A 16,045-nucleotide genomic window follows, 5' to 3' on the forward strand; every position below is an offset into this window, starting at 1 on the left:
TGTAAATGTGGAGTCTCATTCCCTCAGGTTTCATATATTTTATGATGTAAATGTCAAATTTTAATGAATTCTCATATTTCCTCTCTGTCTCATTATCCAGTGTATTTTTCCCTCTCTTTATTGATCTTCCTGTACCTATCAGAATCATAGAATCCTCCAGTGCAGAAGGAGGCCATTCGGCCCATCGAGTCTGCACCGACCACAATCCCACCCAGGCCCTATCCCCATAACCCTAGCTAGTCCCCCTGACACTACAGTCGTCGGACTGTGGGAGGAGACCAGAGCACCCAGAGAAAACCCACGCAGACACGGGGAGAATGTGTAAACTCCACACAGACAATGACCCAAGCCGGGAATCGAATCTGGGTCCCTGGCACTGTGAGGCAGCAGTGCTATCCACTGTGGCAACGCGCTGGCTTATAATGCAGGGCATAGGTATCAGATTAAGTGTTTCAGATTTGACAGTTTACAGAAGGCAATGCCAGGGTCCCACCATCCATCAGTCTGGGTTCGGGTCTCCCTTTCAGTCCCAGACTACTTACCTCTGATAAAATTCCGGCCAGTGTATCTCTCCTTAACCAGAGAGTTAAGGATTGAGAAATAAACAACAGAAGGGCTGAGAAGGAGGATGGTTTGGAGTGGGTGAATTTAATGTCATAAACGACTCAAGAACAGCTTCTTCCTGCTGCTATCAGACTTTCGAATGGACCTCCCTTATATTAAATTGATCTTTCTCTACACCCTAGCTATGTCTGTAACACTATATTCTGCACCCTCTCCATTCCTTCCCTCCTATATACTCTATGAACGGTATGCTTTGTCTGTATAGCGTGCAAGAAACAATGCGATTCTCCCAAAAAAATTCTAAGTCCCCAATTCGTGCCATTTTGTTCGCGAGATTTTCAGATTGAATCTCCCGCACTCTGAGCACTGCAGAGTGCCCTAGCGGATCCCCTCCAAAAAGCAGGGGGTGGGGGCTATTCCAGCTGGAGAGACCAGCAGCCATAGTGCTGAGCAGGCCACTGCGCATGTGCCAATCTGTCAGCACCGAGATCGGTGCATGCTTAGTGACCCCGCATTGCCAGCCTCCCGATCGCTGGCCAGCCCCGTGACCCCCCATTGCTGCCCCTCCAACCCCTCCCACCCTCCCACCCCCCGATCACTGGCCTCCCGGACCTTGCCTGGCCAGCCCCAATAATCCCCTTCCCCGGCCCACCCCGATCTCCCTGACCTTCCACCCAGTCAGCCCAGATCACTTGTGTCTCCATCCCCACCCCCTGCGCAACAGTCCCGATTCCCCGCAGCACTCCCCCCCTCCTCCCACCCCGGCAGCCCCGATCTCCAACCTGGATGGTCAGCCCCGATCTCCTCTTCCCTCCCTCTGCCTGCGATCATTTGACAGAGTGGCAGCGGGACACCGCACCCCCACCAATAGGCCCCCAATAGGTCCCCCCCCTCAATAGGCCTCGCACCCACTCTCCCCTGGCCTCACCCCTTGGCACTGCCCGATGCCTGGTGGGCACTGCCATGGTGCCAGTTTGCATTGCCAGTTTGCCCCTTGGAAGGTGCCGGGGGTCCAGGCTGGCACTGGCCAGGGGCCACCCCCCTATCCACGACTTGCTGGGACGGAGGTGGGGGAGGCCTCCAAGGCCTCTCTTCACTCCAGCAGGATTGGCCGCCTGTTCCCTGTTAGTGGGGAGGAGTTGTAAACCCCACTGGAGTGAAACTCTCAGAGTTCAGTCCCAGGTCCGCTAATGACATGGAAATGCTCACCTCCATATTGTAATCAGCTGTGCGCCAATTTCCGGTGCGGAACTGATTCCATCAGAAATCCTGGAGCCAGCAACACACAGAGGCCCGGGCGCCCAGTGGGATGCCCGCAAAACAGCCTCCGCTGATGTCTCCCAGCCCACAGTGCTGCTCAGGCAGTACAGCGGCATGGGAGAATCACCCCCAATACTTTTCACTGAAAACCAATACATGTGACAATAACAAATCAAATCAAATCAAAATTTAAACATGCAAGAACAACCCTACTGAGGGTTGTCCTACTGCAAAAATATTTGGCCCATTAACTTTGGACCATCATTTACTTTAACTAACAGTAAACGTTGAGGAACAGGCTGCATTCCTTAATGGACAGCATGTTCTAGTTGACACTGATTCCTGCCGGATAGCATTCTGGACTTCACTCCACATTCAGATAATAAGCATTCTAACACAAATACCTGCATAGCCATAGCAGAGAGCCATAAAATTCAGAGAAACAAAACCTCAAACTTCGATAAGTGGGGAACCATCTTTATGGAACTTATGCAAAGTCATAGATCATAGATTCATAGAATCCCTGCAGTGCAGAAGGAGGCCATTCAGCCCATCGAGTCTGCACCGACTACAATCCTGCCCAGGTCCTATCCCCATAACCCCATGCATTTACCCTAGCTAGTCCCCCTGACACTAAAGGACAATTTAGCATGGCCAATCCACCTAACCCACACATCTTTGGAGTGTGGGAGAAAACCAGAACACCCGGAGGAAACCCACACAGACACGGGGGAGAACGTGCAGACTCCACACAGACATTGACCCGAGCCGGGAATCGAACCCAGATGACTGCCAAATTCTCCAACTTTGCAGCAGTGGGAGCGCGGTGTGAATGGCAGGTAAGATTGTGCCCGTAAGCTGAGTGAATAGGAATTTAGCCATACGCTTAAACAACGATTGGGGGGATGAGGAATGGGACTGTTTCCACCTGGTCTGAATTAACTGTTGGGTTGGACTTTCCACTCACCGCTGGGAGGATTTGTGTTTTGGGGAAAATATTAGTGGGGATTGAAATATTCCATCCATTATGACAAGCGGTGTGAGGCATCAGTGCTAACCACTGTGCCACCGAGAGGTTTCCTACCAAAGCACTGGGAATAATGAGTGCAATATGCCAGAGCAACTAAAAACACTCAACACTGAATTAAAAGCAAAGAATACAAGTTATCGGTTGCTGAGAGGAGAATTTAAATTTAAAACACAACCATAAATTAAACATTACTATTCCCTTAGAAAGAGAAATAAAGGGCCTGATGAGGGATCTTGTACGGTAGACCCTGAGGAAAGTAGCAGCAAATCTTTAAAGGATAAAAAGAGGTTTCTTCCATCCTATACAGGATTAATAAGCACAGTGACAGGCAGCCAGATTGCTTCTCTTTAACTTGTATTAGTAAGTGCTGCTCAGGTCACAAAGTGCTGGCAGAATACAGGACCAGATCCTGTAATAAGACTGGGCTTGATATCCTAATTGGCCCATGGCAAGTCTGACCACTTGTCATAATGGATGGTGCCTTATTGGAATATTTCAATCCCCATGAATATTTTCCCCAAAACACAAATACTCCCAGCAGTGAGTGGAAAGTCCAACCCAACAGTTCAGTCAGACCAGGTGGAAAAAATCTCCACTCTTCATCCCCGCAACTGTTGTTTAAGCGTATGGCTAAATTCCTATTAACTCAGTTTGAGGGCACTATCTTACCTGCCATTCACGCCACGCTCCCACTGCGGCCTCCGTTCACTGCAGCGGGATGGGAAAATCCCGCTGGCGTGAAGGGTGGTAAGATTCCGGCCTAAGGGTCTGTCACGAGGGGACACAAGTTGAAAGTGAGGGGCAGGAGGTTTAGGGGGGAATGTGAGGAAAAACCCAGAGGATGGGGACGGTCTGGAATGCGCTGCCTGGGAGGGTGATAGAGGCGGGTTGCCTCACATCCTTTAAAAGGTACCTGCATGGAATGAGCACTTGGCACATCACAACATTCAAGGCTATGGGCCAAGTGCTAGTAAATAGGATTAGGTAGGTCAGGTATTTCTCATGTGTCAGGACAGACTCAGTGGGCCGAAGGGTCTTTTCTACAGTGTAGAAGGAGACCATTTGTCCCATCGAGTCTGCACTGATGCTCTGACAGATCATCCCACCCACGCCCAATCCCCGTAACCCCATTTATTTACCCTGCTAATCCTCCAAAGCTATACGTCTTGGCTCGCTAAGGGGCAATTTAGCATGGCTAATGCACCTAACCCGCACATCTTTGGACTGCGGGAGGAAACCAGAGCACCCGTTGGAAACCCACGCAGACACGGGGAGAACGTGCAAACTCCACACAGACAGTGACCTAAGCTGGGAATCAAACCGGGGTCCCTGATGCTGTGAGGCAGCAGTGCTCACCACTGTGCCACCGTGCCGCCTTGATCTAACATGTTGTTAGATTTCAATTATAAATAGCCTTGCATGAAGGCCTAACTGCCAATCATTGCCAACCATAACCATAGGGCTTCAACTACACTGTTTTTCACCTGTCCAATTAGGTGAGTAACATTGCAATATATGTTGGTGTGATGTGTCCATCAACATCACCACCTGGGGACTGATTTGCCACATCTAAGTACATCTTGTTGAAAACCACAATTAAGAATAACTATCAGACGCCGATATTTAAACCTGCTACCGACATCAAAACACAGCGTGCATTACTGACCAATTTTACCAGCAACACTCAAAATATGAAGGCAAATTGTGCCCCGAGACGCAGCTTTCAATGTCAGGCTGATCTGATGTCACATAAATGTTAGGTGGAATTAACCTCGATGTCTGTGCTAATAACATAATGGATCAGATAGAGAGGCTGTTTCAGAACCCTTTGCCTTCTACCTTTTAAATCCCAACCTGGCATGAAGCCTGGTATTACGCATCCAAATGTTGGTGATGAGCTGCGAGTTGTGAAGGTGATGCGAAGGGCTTTTGACCTCACCAGATATCGTGCAACATATTTATCTTGCTCATGAGTGAAAACATTGAGCTTATTGGTCAATGGTGAATTTCTAGATCTTCCAAAACAATTGAGGAATAAATATTGGTTGCAATCGAAGCTTCAAAGGCTATTTAGTTCCTGGTGAAGGTCCTACACCCAAAACACCATCCCGTGTTTTCTCTTTACAGATGCTGATGGACCTGTTGTGTATTTCCAACATTTTTGTTTATGCCTGACCATTTGTTTGCCAAACACACGAGGATGTGAATCATATTAAGAAGCGACCCACTGAACAGCTAACTTGCCTCAATAAGGAATCTAACCACGAGATTATTACTGATTTGCCTATTCTTGGAATTCCGACAGTGCAGAAGGAGGCCATTCGGCCCATCGAGCCTGCACCGACAACAATCCCACCTAGGCCCTACCCCCATGTATTTACCCTACTAGCTCCCCTGACACTAAGGGGAAATTTAGCATAGCCAATCCACCTGATTTGCACATCTCTGGATTGTGGGAGGAAAGCGGAGCACTCAGAGGAAATCTACGCAGACACGGGGAGAACGTGCAGACTCCACACAGTGATCCAAGGCTGGAATTGAACCTGGGTCCCTGGTGCTGGGAGGCCGCAGTGCTAACCACTGCGCCACCATGCCACCCATGCTATTGAAGCTCTTCTCATTGCTGTTCCATTCTGTGATGTTCGTCTTTCCTCTGCTGCTCCACATACCCAACAGTCTCTCTATTGCTGCCCCATTTGCTGACTTATTTCTTCTCTGATTGTTGGTCCATTTTGTGAGGTTTCTGCTTGTTGCTGCAATTGTTTGGATCCAGAATTGACCCCTCTGCAACTGAGAATTCCTAACCTGACTCCAAAGATGTGCGGGTTAGGTTGATTGGCCATGCTAAATTGCCCCTCAATGTCAGGGGACTAGCAGGGTAAATACATGGGGTTATGGGGGTAGGGCCTGGGTGGGAGTGTGGTTGATGCAGACTCAATGGGCTGAATGGCCTCCATTTGCACTGTAGAGATTCTATGGTTCTATGACTGTTTGGTAAATCAGATGTTCACTTTCAGACACAGGAGCTGAGACCAGATGTACGATGAGTAAGTATGCTTCGCACAATTCTAATTATAACTCAAGTTAATGGTGTATTTTGAAATAATTACTCACTCAAAAAATAAAAAACTGGAAAACTTTAGAAGGTCAATCAGCACCTGGAAAGAGGACACAGAACCTACATTCTGGATGTGCACCCATCTTCTAAGCTGAAAAATAAACCGCAGAAAAGGCACAGTGGTTAGCACTGCCATCTCACAGCGCCCAGAACCCCGGATTCGATTCCGGCCTCGGGTCACTGTCTGTGTGGAGCTTGCACGTTCTCCCCATGTCTGCATGGGTTTCCTCTGGGTGCTCCAGTTTCCTCCCACAGTCCAGAGATGTGTGGGTTAGGTTGATTGGCCATGCTAAATTGACCCTTAGTGTCAAGGGGATTAGCAGGCTAAATACATGGGGTGAAGAGGATATGGCCTGGATGGGATTGTTGACGGTGCAGTGTCAATGGGCTGGATGGCTTCCTTCAGCTCTGTAGGGATTCTCTGATTCTATGATTCTATTCTATAATAAGGTGCAGAAGATATTTGCTTCTTAATTTATTTAAACACACTCGGTCTTCCCAATATTTTCTGCAGAATTTTTGTCTTTTCTACTTCACAGAATTCATTTCTCGCCAGGCAGACAGTGTTATTGCTGAAACTTTGTTCTGAGGCTAGAGTTTCTAATCCAATTGAAGATCAAATGATTTTCAGTTCCCCTGATGTCTTTCTCAGTGTGTTTGATAGCAATGAGCTCTAAACTCAAGGTGAAGAATGTCTCTGCTTCTGCATAAATACAGGAGACAATGGGGAGGTGAAGGCCCAGTGGTATTATTGCTAGATTATTAACCCAGAAACTCAACTAATGTTCTGGGGACCTGGGTTCGAATCACGCCACGGTAGATGGCAGAATTTGAATTCAATTTTAAAAATCTGCAATCTACTGATGACCGTGAAACTATTGTCGATTGTCAGAAAAACCCATCAGGTTCATTAATGTCCTTTAGGGAAGGAAATCCCTCGTCCTTACCTGGTCTGGCCTACACGTGACTCCAGAGCCACAACAACGTGGTTGACTCTCAATAAACTTAATTTATTAGTCACAAGTAGGCTTACATTAACACTGCAATGAAGTTACTGTGAAAACCCCCTAGCCGCCACACTCCAGTACCTGTTCAGGTATGCTGAGGGAGAATTTAACATGGCTAAGCCACCTAGCCAGCACATCTTTCGGACTGGGGGAGAAAACCAGAGCTCCCGGAGGAAACCCACACAGACATGGTGAAAACGAGCAGACTCCGCATGGAGAGTGACCCAATTCGGGAAAAGAACCCGGGTCCCTGGTGCTGTGAGGCAGCAGAATTAACCTCTGTGCCACCATGCTGCTCTCTGAACAAGGGAAACTAGGGGTGGGCAATAAATGCTGGCCAGCCAGTGACACCGATTTCCCACGAATGAATTAAAAAAAATTGAGACTGGGTTCAAGGTGAAGATGAGAACACAAATTAGGGTAAAGTAACTGTTCAAGCACTTTTCGGAAGAATGAGCATCTTTTTTCTCCGTTGAGCACTGAGTGGGAATGAATTCAAACATCACTTATTATTCCTACCTTTTGATTGAAAATCTAAAAGTTGTGAAAAAAAAGTAATTGCTTAACATTAACTGGAATGCACAATTTCTTTTAAAGGAAAAGTTCACAAGCCTGCGGGTTGGGGCGAAACATGGGAGGAGATTAAATTCCAAATGTGTACCTCGGGCTCCAGGGTTACACCCGTTGTGAGAAATGTTTCACAGTTTGTGGGGTAAAGTTACTTGCTCTCTCCAGCCGTGGGAGTGACAGCACATACTCGAAAGCGCAATTCGCCCCGACAAGTTTTCAAGTTCCGATCTTCCACCCCCCTCACCGGCAGACTGATGTAAAAAAACACCACTGGACCCCAAGAAGCTCATTTTAATACATTAGCATGTCATTAGGGAGCACTCATTCCGATGATGGAGAAGGAACCAATGATCAGGGAAGGGGACAATGGTTGGGGGAAAAGGGGGATAAGTGGCTGGTAATCGGGGGGGGGGGAGGCAGTATGGGGAGAGAACTGCCAACTCCGATCGGGGGTAGAGTTGGAGCCCCTGAGACCTCTGTGGTGGGCTGTGGGGTGGTAGGTTTATCTGGTTATGATTGGGGCACCCTTTAAAGATGGCATCGCAATCTCAGTTCAGCCAGGTTTTGTTGGCATGTTGAGGCCCCGCCCCCTGCAAAGACAGCATGAAAAATGCCCGTTTTATCTTTTTTAGGCAAAATGTATAAGATCCAGAGAGAAACACACCAGTTTTCTTGTTGGAAACAACACTGCCATTTTTAATAAGATTTTGCCCTGAACTCTAGATTAGGATCATAGAATCCTACAATGCAGAAGGTGGGAATTCAGCCCATCGAGTCAGCACCGACCACAATCCCACCCAGGCCCGATCCCCATACATTTACCCTAGCTAGTCCCCCCTGACACTACGATGCAACCTAGCATGACCAATTCACCTAATCCACACACCTTTGGAGTGTGGGAGGAAACCGGAGCACCCAAAGGAAACCCACGCAGACATGGGGAAAACATGCAAACTCCACACAGAGAGTGACCTGAGGCCGGAATCGAACCGCGTTCGTAGCGCTTTGAGGCAGCTGTGCTAACCACTGTGGCAGCGTGCTACCCTTGAAGCAACTATTATAACTGGAGCTTTGTTCCCGTTTGGATGCTGAAATTTAATGAAGCAAATTATAATCACAAATCAAACTCATCATACTCCAGAAAATAAGAAATAGGAGCAGGGGTGGGCCATTCAGCCCCTCAAGCCTGTGTCTCCAGTCAATAAGATCATGGCTGATCTGATGTGGCCTTAACCCCACTTTCTTGCTCACCCCCAATAAGCCTCAACTCCCTATTCTCTATTCTCTCTCCACAGATGCTGTCAGACCCGCTGAGATTTTCCAGCATTTTCTGTTTTTGTTTCAGATTCCAGCATCCACTGTAATTTGCTTTTATCTGTCTCACTTAGCTTTGAATTCAGTCAGTGGCCCAGCCTTCACCACTTTCAGGGAAAGAGAATTCCAAACACAAACAACAATTCCTTTATACGGAGAACATTAACAAATATTAATAATTCACCCAGGTGACCTTGTTACAAGGTAGTTAAGAGAATTGCATTATAACCTCAGATTCCAGTCCAAGGGCCACCGATCTCTGAAAGCTGGTTTGGGAATTATTTAATTGCAACAAGGTAGATCAGGTCAACAATAGACAACACTATAAACTTTTCTTATTGCAATTGTTCTTAGTTACAATGCCTTACAGTATCAGGTTCGTACATCATTACTGCGGCATATGCAGCTCAAGAAACATGAAACAGAGATAGCAGGTGTTAGGCGGGGTGGTGAAAGACATTGAGAGATGTCGGCTGGTTTTGATCAGGGGTGCTCCTTTTCACTCCTGTATCTCTCAGTTGAAGCACTGTTTATGTCTTTTGGATTTTTCTGTCTCATGCACTATCTGGGATTTATTTTGGCCAAAGGGTGATAATAGGCACTAAAGAGGTGCAGCACGAATAATCTGATCTGATCTGATTGAATGACGGAGCACGCTCAAAGGGCTGAACTTGCCGACATCTGCTCCTAATTCCTATGTTCCTAAGACAAGCCTGCTTGAAAGTCTGGACAACTTTGTTCCTAATTACTGATTACTATAACTTGAACTTGCCGAGAATTGCTAATTAGAAACATAGAAACATAGAAAAACTACAGCACAAACAGGCCCTTCGGCCCCACAAGTTGTGCCGAACACATCCCTACCTTCTAGACCTACCTATAACCCTCCATCCTATTACGCTCCATGTACTCATCCAGGAGTCTCTTAAAAGACCCTATTGAGTTCGCCTCCACCACTTAATTGCTAAAGGTTTCGCACTCAAGTGCTGGTTGGATGGAATTTCTATGGAGCAGTGCGTTGGGGTTCCTTGCACCCACAGTCACTGAAGGCTTGGAGTACTCTGGCAGGCAGTGGCAGCTTACAGGATTAGGGAGTGAGGGAGAGGATACACAGGCACGGTAGCACAGTGGTTAGCACTGCTGCTTCACAGCTCCAGGGACCTGGGTTCGATTCCCGCGCTTGGATCACTGTCTGTGTGGAGTTTGCACATTCTCCTCGTGTCTGCGTGGGTTTCCTCCGAGGGCTCCGGTTTCCTCCCACAGTCCAAAGATGTGCGGGTTAGGTTGATTGGCCATGCCAAAATTGCCCTTAGTGTCCTGGGATGCGTAGGTTAGAGAGATTAGTGGGTAAATATGGAGGGATTTGGGGATAGGGCCTGGGTGGGATTGTGGTCGGTGCAGACTCGATGGGCCGAATGGCCTCTTTCTGTGCTGTAGGGTTTCTAAGGTATTGGAGATCCTGAGGGAAGTAGTCCAGAGCAGGTGGCTCTTATTGGCCTTATGTCCTCATCCCGTTCCCCATCCACAACAAGGGAGGCCCGAAGCTCGACACTTGTGACCAAGCACTCACTTTCATAAGATGATTCTATAAGATGCCCCATAGATTAAGTCTTCAAAAAATTTCTGGAATAAATGTTGCCTAATTATTGGGTGAAGTTTTGCTAAGGTGTGTTGAAGAGTTTCCTGATGTGTTTCCAAATCCCCTTCACACTTCCTACAGCAATCAACATAAAAAATATCCTTTCTATTCGTCCCAGATTTGCAGGTGAAGATGGTTAATTTTTATTTATTACAGGAAGTTGTATGTACTGCCTCAGACGTGGATTCTCACTCATCACAGGATCCCTACATTGCAGGAGGAGGTATTCGGCCAAGCTAATCTGCACTGACTCTCCAACAGAGCATCTTACCCAGGCCCAATCACCATAGCCTCACATATTTACCCCGCTAATTCCCCTACCTTACATATCTTGGGACACTAAGGGGCAATTTAGCATGGCCAATGCACCTAACCTGCACACCTTTGGACTGTGGGAGGAAACTGGGGCACCCGGAGGAAAACCACGCAGACATGGGGAGAACGTGCAGACTCCACACAGACAGTGACCCAAGCCGGGAATCGAACCCAGGTCCCTGGCGCTGTGAGGCAGCAGTGCTGACCACTGTGTCACCTCATTTCCTCATTGCCAGATAGGGAGGGCGCAATGATTTGTTTTCTCCATGGTGACTATTGGCCCGTATTTGCTTAGGTTGCGTCCAGCACCCACCCCGCTGGAGTTTGCGGGGTCTTTGGGAGGGCACATCCTGCCATGGGGCAAGTGGGTGCAGGTGTCACTCTGGACACACCTATAGCACTCACTTGTCTCATGCTGCAAAAAACAGTAGCATCATCCTGTCCCCTTGCCCAGCTCAGGCAGTGTCTGAACAGCTCTCCATATAAGGGTTATTTTTCCAAATAATCACCAGTGGGGCCAACCTCGCCTTTGCAACAGTTGGTAACTTACTGGTCTTTTTGTTAACTTTTCAAGCTGTTATTTACACTGGATCCCATCAAAAGAGCAAGAGACCCAGAAAGAGTAATTTTGCAACAGAGTGCTTGGCTCCAACTATTCAAACTTTAGGAAAGACAGTTCCTTAGAATCCTCCAATGTGATTGTGACAAAGGTAAATGACTCCTTCACAACTTTTCTGAGCCTCTGATTCCACTGTCAACACCATCCTTCTGCAAAGCCGCTCCACTGTCCTCAGGCTTCTTAACCTGGTTCCATTCTTACACATCTGACCATAACCAGGATATCGCTGAAATTGACTTCTCTTTCTGCTCCTGCACTTTCATCTCCAGTCTCACCCAATGATCAATTTTTGGCCCCTATCCATTTCTCACCTACATGCAGACCATGTGCTACATCATGCAAAAGCACAGTATTGGTTTACACCTGATGCACCCAACTCTACCTTACCACAACCGCTCTCTACTCCTCCTTTACTGGGCTGAGAGAAGGGACATGACCAGCAACTTTCCTCCAATTAAATATTGGGTAGGATTGATGCCCTTTTGTCCCTACTCCAAACTCTGATCCCTGGCTACCAACTCCATCCTTTCAGCTGGCAACAGACTGTGGTTAAGTCCGGCTGTTCACAACCTTGGTGTCACATTTGACCGAAGATTCTGATCTATATATTCATGAAATCACAAGACCACCAGAGCTATCTCAGTAACATTATTGAATGGTGGGACAGGCTTGAAGGGCCGAACCTCCTCACCGTAATATGCACATTACAACCTCCTCACTGCAATAAGCACATTACAACCTCCTCACTGCAATAAGCACATTACAACCTCCTCACCACACTATGCACATTACAACCTCCTCACCACAATATGCACATTACAACCTGCTCACCACAATATGCACATTGCAATTTCCTCACCTCAATGTGCACATTACAACTTCCCCACAATATGCACATTACAACCTCCTCCCCACAATATGCACATTACAACCTCACCACAATATGCACATTACAAGCTCATCCCACAATATGCACATTACAACCTGCTCACCACAGAATGCACATTACAAGCCGCTCACCACAATATGAACATTACAACCTCTCCACAATATGCCCAATTTGATGAAACAGCCAACTCTTTTCAAGATTCATTCTTGGTCACATGATCCTCACAGAAACCCAATGGCATCGGGACCATTCCCAGGAAGTGTATTGAATGCTTGAGTTGAAGTTGCAGCACGGTGGCACAGTGGTTAGCACTGCTGCCTCACAGCGCCAGGGACCCGGGTTCAATTCCCGGCTTGAGTCACTGGCTGTGTGGAGTCTGCACATTCTCCCCGTGTCTGTGTGGGTTTCCTCCGGGTGCTCCGGTTTCCTCCCACAGTCCGAAAGACGTGCTGGTTAGGGTGCTTTGGCCGTGCTAAATTCTCCCTCAGTATATTCAAACAGGTGCCAGAGTGTGGTGAGTAGGGGATTTTCACAGTGTTACATTGCAGTGTTAATGTAAGCCTACTTGTGACACTAATAAATAAAGACAAATGTTTTTAACCAAACTCATGGCTTTGACTCCACATCCCTCATCACAGATTTGGACTGAGCGGCGGATGTGTTGGTCTGACCTGTGGTTTTGGTCACTGGTTATCCACTTCCATAACCAGTTATGGGATGCTTCTGCTCCCATTCACACAACAGGTTTCCTGAAGTGGTATCCAGCGTGTAGATGGGGTTGATTACAGAGTGTGCTATGGTTTGATGTTTCTGATTTGGTTTACAATGAATAACCTGGGGGAGGGGGGCCCTTCATTTTGTGGGCAAGTTGAGAAACATTATTTAAGGCGAATTATGTGACCGGGTCATAAACGTTGCCAACAGATAGGAGGGGGTGTGTAAACTGGTGTCTGTGTAGCCTGGTCCAGGGCAGCTAATCAGAGTGGGAACCCAAGCCCTCCCTGGCTCAGAATGTAATTTTACCTAATGCTCTTATGACCAGCCTCATTCTACATCTGTCACTGTGCATGGACTCGAGTAACACAACGACTGGCTCTCAACAGACGGAAACCGTGGCTTTTCCGCCATTCACAGCCCCAGAAGCACCTGTACATTGTGCAAGCAATGCGGCCCAGATCTAAAAAGAGGAACAGGAGTGGAAAATAGATGTCTGCAAAGGTAGTGTGGATTCCATTTGTCACGAAACGCAAGTCACAACCGCATCTCCAGCCTGCTAGTTAGTATGAGGCATTCAACAAGTACTTCGATTGCCAGATTCCCAGCGAGGGTTTTGTGTGTGTGTGTGTGTGTTTTTTTGCCATTACAAATCAAACAAACGCCTTTCAGGGACAAAGGACAGACCCAGTGCTATCCCAGTTTCAATAACATGCCATGTTAAGCACAGCAAACCCCGGGGTCAGTCCACTCAGGAATAATTCCTCACATGTAAATATCCTCGGGAGAAATCAAAATCCCAGAAAAGTCCTGGCAGATGGACACACACAGGCTGCCCATGTCAATACCGAGGCTCACACACACACTCACTCACTCACCTGGCCACTATCTCATTGTCCACTTTGACTATACAGTAAGGGTCACTAGTGCCGGACCTGTAAGGAAAGGCAGACACGTTTGTACAATGTTAACATCGCATCTGTATTAAAACCGGCGTCAAAATAAAATGAAACACCCGTTTCTGTCTCTCCCCCCGTCCCCCCTCCCCAAAACCCCCCAAGTCCAAAACTGAAGCGTGGATTAAACAGGAAACTTACACATCCTTTGCTGGTAGGTTTCGCCCTTCGATGATACGAAAATACAAGGATGTATTTTTTGCCATTTCGGTCGGCAACAATTAAAACTTTCCTCTTCTGACCTCCCTGGCGGTGGTTACAGCAGGTGGATGAGAGGATTGGGCTGGACCCTGGCTGCATTCATTCTTAAATCCAGCCCAAAGGTTGGTGGCTGCCTCCTCGGTTCTGAAGAGGGAAACACCAGAATTTCCTCGCTCAATCTGTGGATTTTCCAAAGTCCGCGGGGTTTTCTTTTTAAACAGCGATCAGTGAGTGGGCTCTTGTGTGTGTGTGTTTGGGGGGGGGGGGGGAGGAGGCAGCCCAGACTGTCACCCAGGAGGGGTCAGTCTCTCTCTCTCTCTCTCTCCGTCTGTCTCTTCACTGAGCGGCTTTGCTTGTTCCTATCATACCCAGAAGTTGGTGCTTGTGAAGACACTGGCAAAGTGTGTGTGTGTGTGTGTGTGGGATTTGGCAAGGTGTGAATGGTAACAGCCACAAGACAAGATTTGCTGGTCTGACAGATAAGGCAACAAACCCCTTCCCAACAGAAGGTGCTGTTTGTTTGGAGAACCTAACTTGCCCACTGCTGGTGGCATGGCTGAACTGCAGTGTCAAGGTACACTGCATTAAATAAAACCTTCTGAAATATTCTTGCAGGAAATCAATGGGGGAGCGCATCATTATTTATTATTAATTAGTGTCACAAGTAGGCTTACATGGGGGCAGCACGGTGGTGATGGGGTGGCACGGTGGCACAGTGATTAGCACTGCTGCTTCACAGCACCAGAGACCCGGGTTCGATTCCGGGCTTGGGTCACTCTCTGTGCGGAGTCTGCACATTATCCTTGTGTCTGCGTGGGTTTCCTCTGGGTGCTCCAGTTTCCTCCTGCAGTCCAAAAGACATGCTGGTTAGGTGCATTGGCCATGCTAAATTCTCCCACAGTGTACCCGAACAGGTGCCGGAGTGTGGCAACTAGGGGTTTTCACAGTAGCTTCATTGCAGTGTTAATGTAAGCCTACTTAGAACATAGAACATAGAACAGTACAGCACAGAACAGGCCCTTCGGCCCACGATGTTGTGCCGAGCTTTATCTGAAACCAAGATCAAGCTATCCCACTCCCTATCATCCTGGCGTGCTCCATGTGCCTATCCAATAACCGCAACTTGTGACACTAATAAATAAACATTAACGCTGCAATGAAGTTACTGTGAAAATCTTCTAGTCGCCACACTCCAGTGCTTGTCTGGGTACTCTGAAGGAGAATTTAGCATGGCCAATGCACCTAACCAGCACGTCTTTGGGAGGAAACCGGAGCACCCAGAGGAAACCCATGCAGACACGGGGAGAAGATGCAGATTCCACACAGACAGTGACTCAAGCCAGGAGTCAAACCCGGGTCCCTGGCACTGTGAGGCAGCAGTGCTAACCACTATGCCACTGTGCCACCCTAAACAGAGGGTTTCTGTGACTGGTGGAAATGAGTATCTCGCCATCATCAGGCCTCAGACCAGTTAGTGTGGGAACACCCTACAATTCTTTCCAGTGAAGCAACTCCCAAAAGTCACAATGAATATTCCGACTGAGTAAGATTGAAATAAAAAGGCCTCAGGAGCGGGACTACCTTTCCGAGGTTTGCTCCGAAGGTTCATGGAAAGCAGAAGCTACACAAGCAACCCAAGGAGTCATACCCCCTTCTCAACGCAAGTGCAACTCCTGAAATTAGCTCCTTGTTCCCTGTACCTTTTCTATGTGGTTGTACCACTGACAGAAAATTTGAACCTTAATGGTGAGTGCCTCCACCATGTAAGCTGCAGGATATGGGCATTGCTATCAAGACCAGCATTTATTGCCAATCCCTATTGCCCCTGAATGAATAACCCAGAAAACCT

General features: G+C 47.7%; 1 protein-coding gene across 1 annotated transcript in view; it reads right to left on the reverse strand.

Moving 5' to 3' along the window:
* rasal1a (RAS protein activator like 1a (GAP1 like)) overlaps nt 1–14,223 on the reverse strand; it is a 275,372-nt gene extending 261,149 nt beyond the window's left edge. Inside the window, exons 1-2 of the mRNA XM_078227421.1 lie at nt 14,137–14,223; nt 13,918–13,974 (exon numbers count right to left, since the gene is read on the reverse strand). Coding sequence (XP_078083547.1) covers nt 13,918–13,974; nt 14,137–14,201 — 122 coding nt within the window. The 5' untranslated portion in view covers nt 14,202–14,223. The remainder of the gene's footprint in view (nt 1–13,917; nt 13,975–14,136) is intronic.
* Between the last annotated feature and the right edge of the window lie 1,822 nt (nt 14,224–16,045).

The sequence above is a fragment of the Mustelus asterias genome, chromosome 13 (assembly GCF_964213995.1).
Source record: "Mustelus asterias chromosome 13, sMusAst1.hap1.1, whole genome shotgun sequence".
In the NCBI taxonomy this organism is placed as follows: domain Eukaryota; kingdom Metazoa; phylum Chordata; class Chondrichthyes; order Carcharhiniformes; family Triakidae; genus Mustelus; species Mustelus asterias.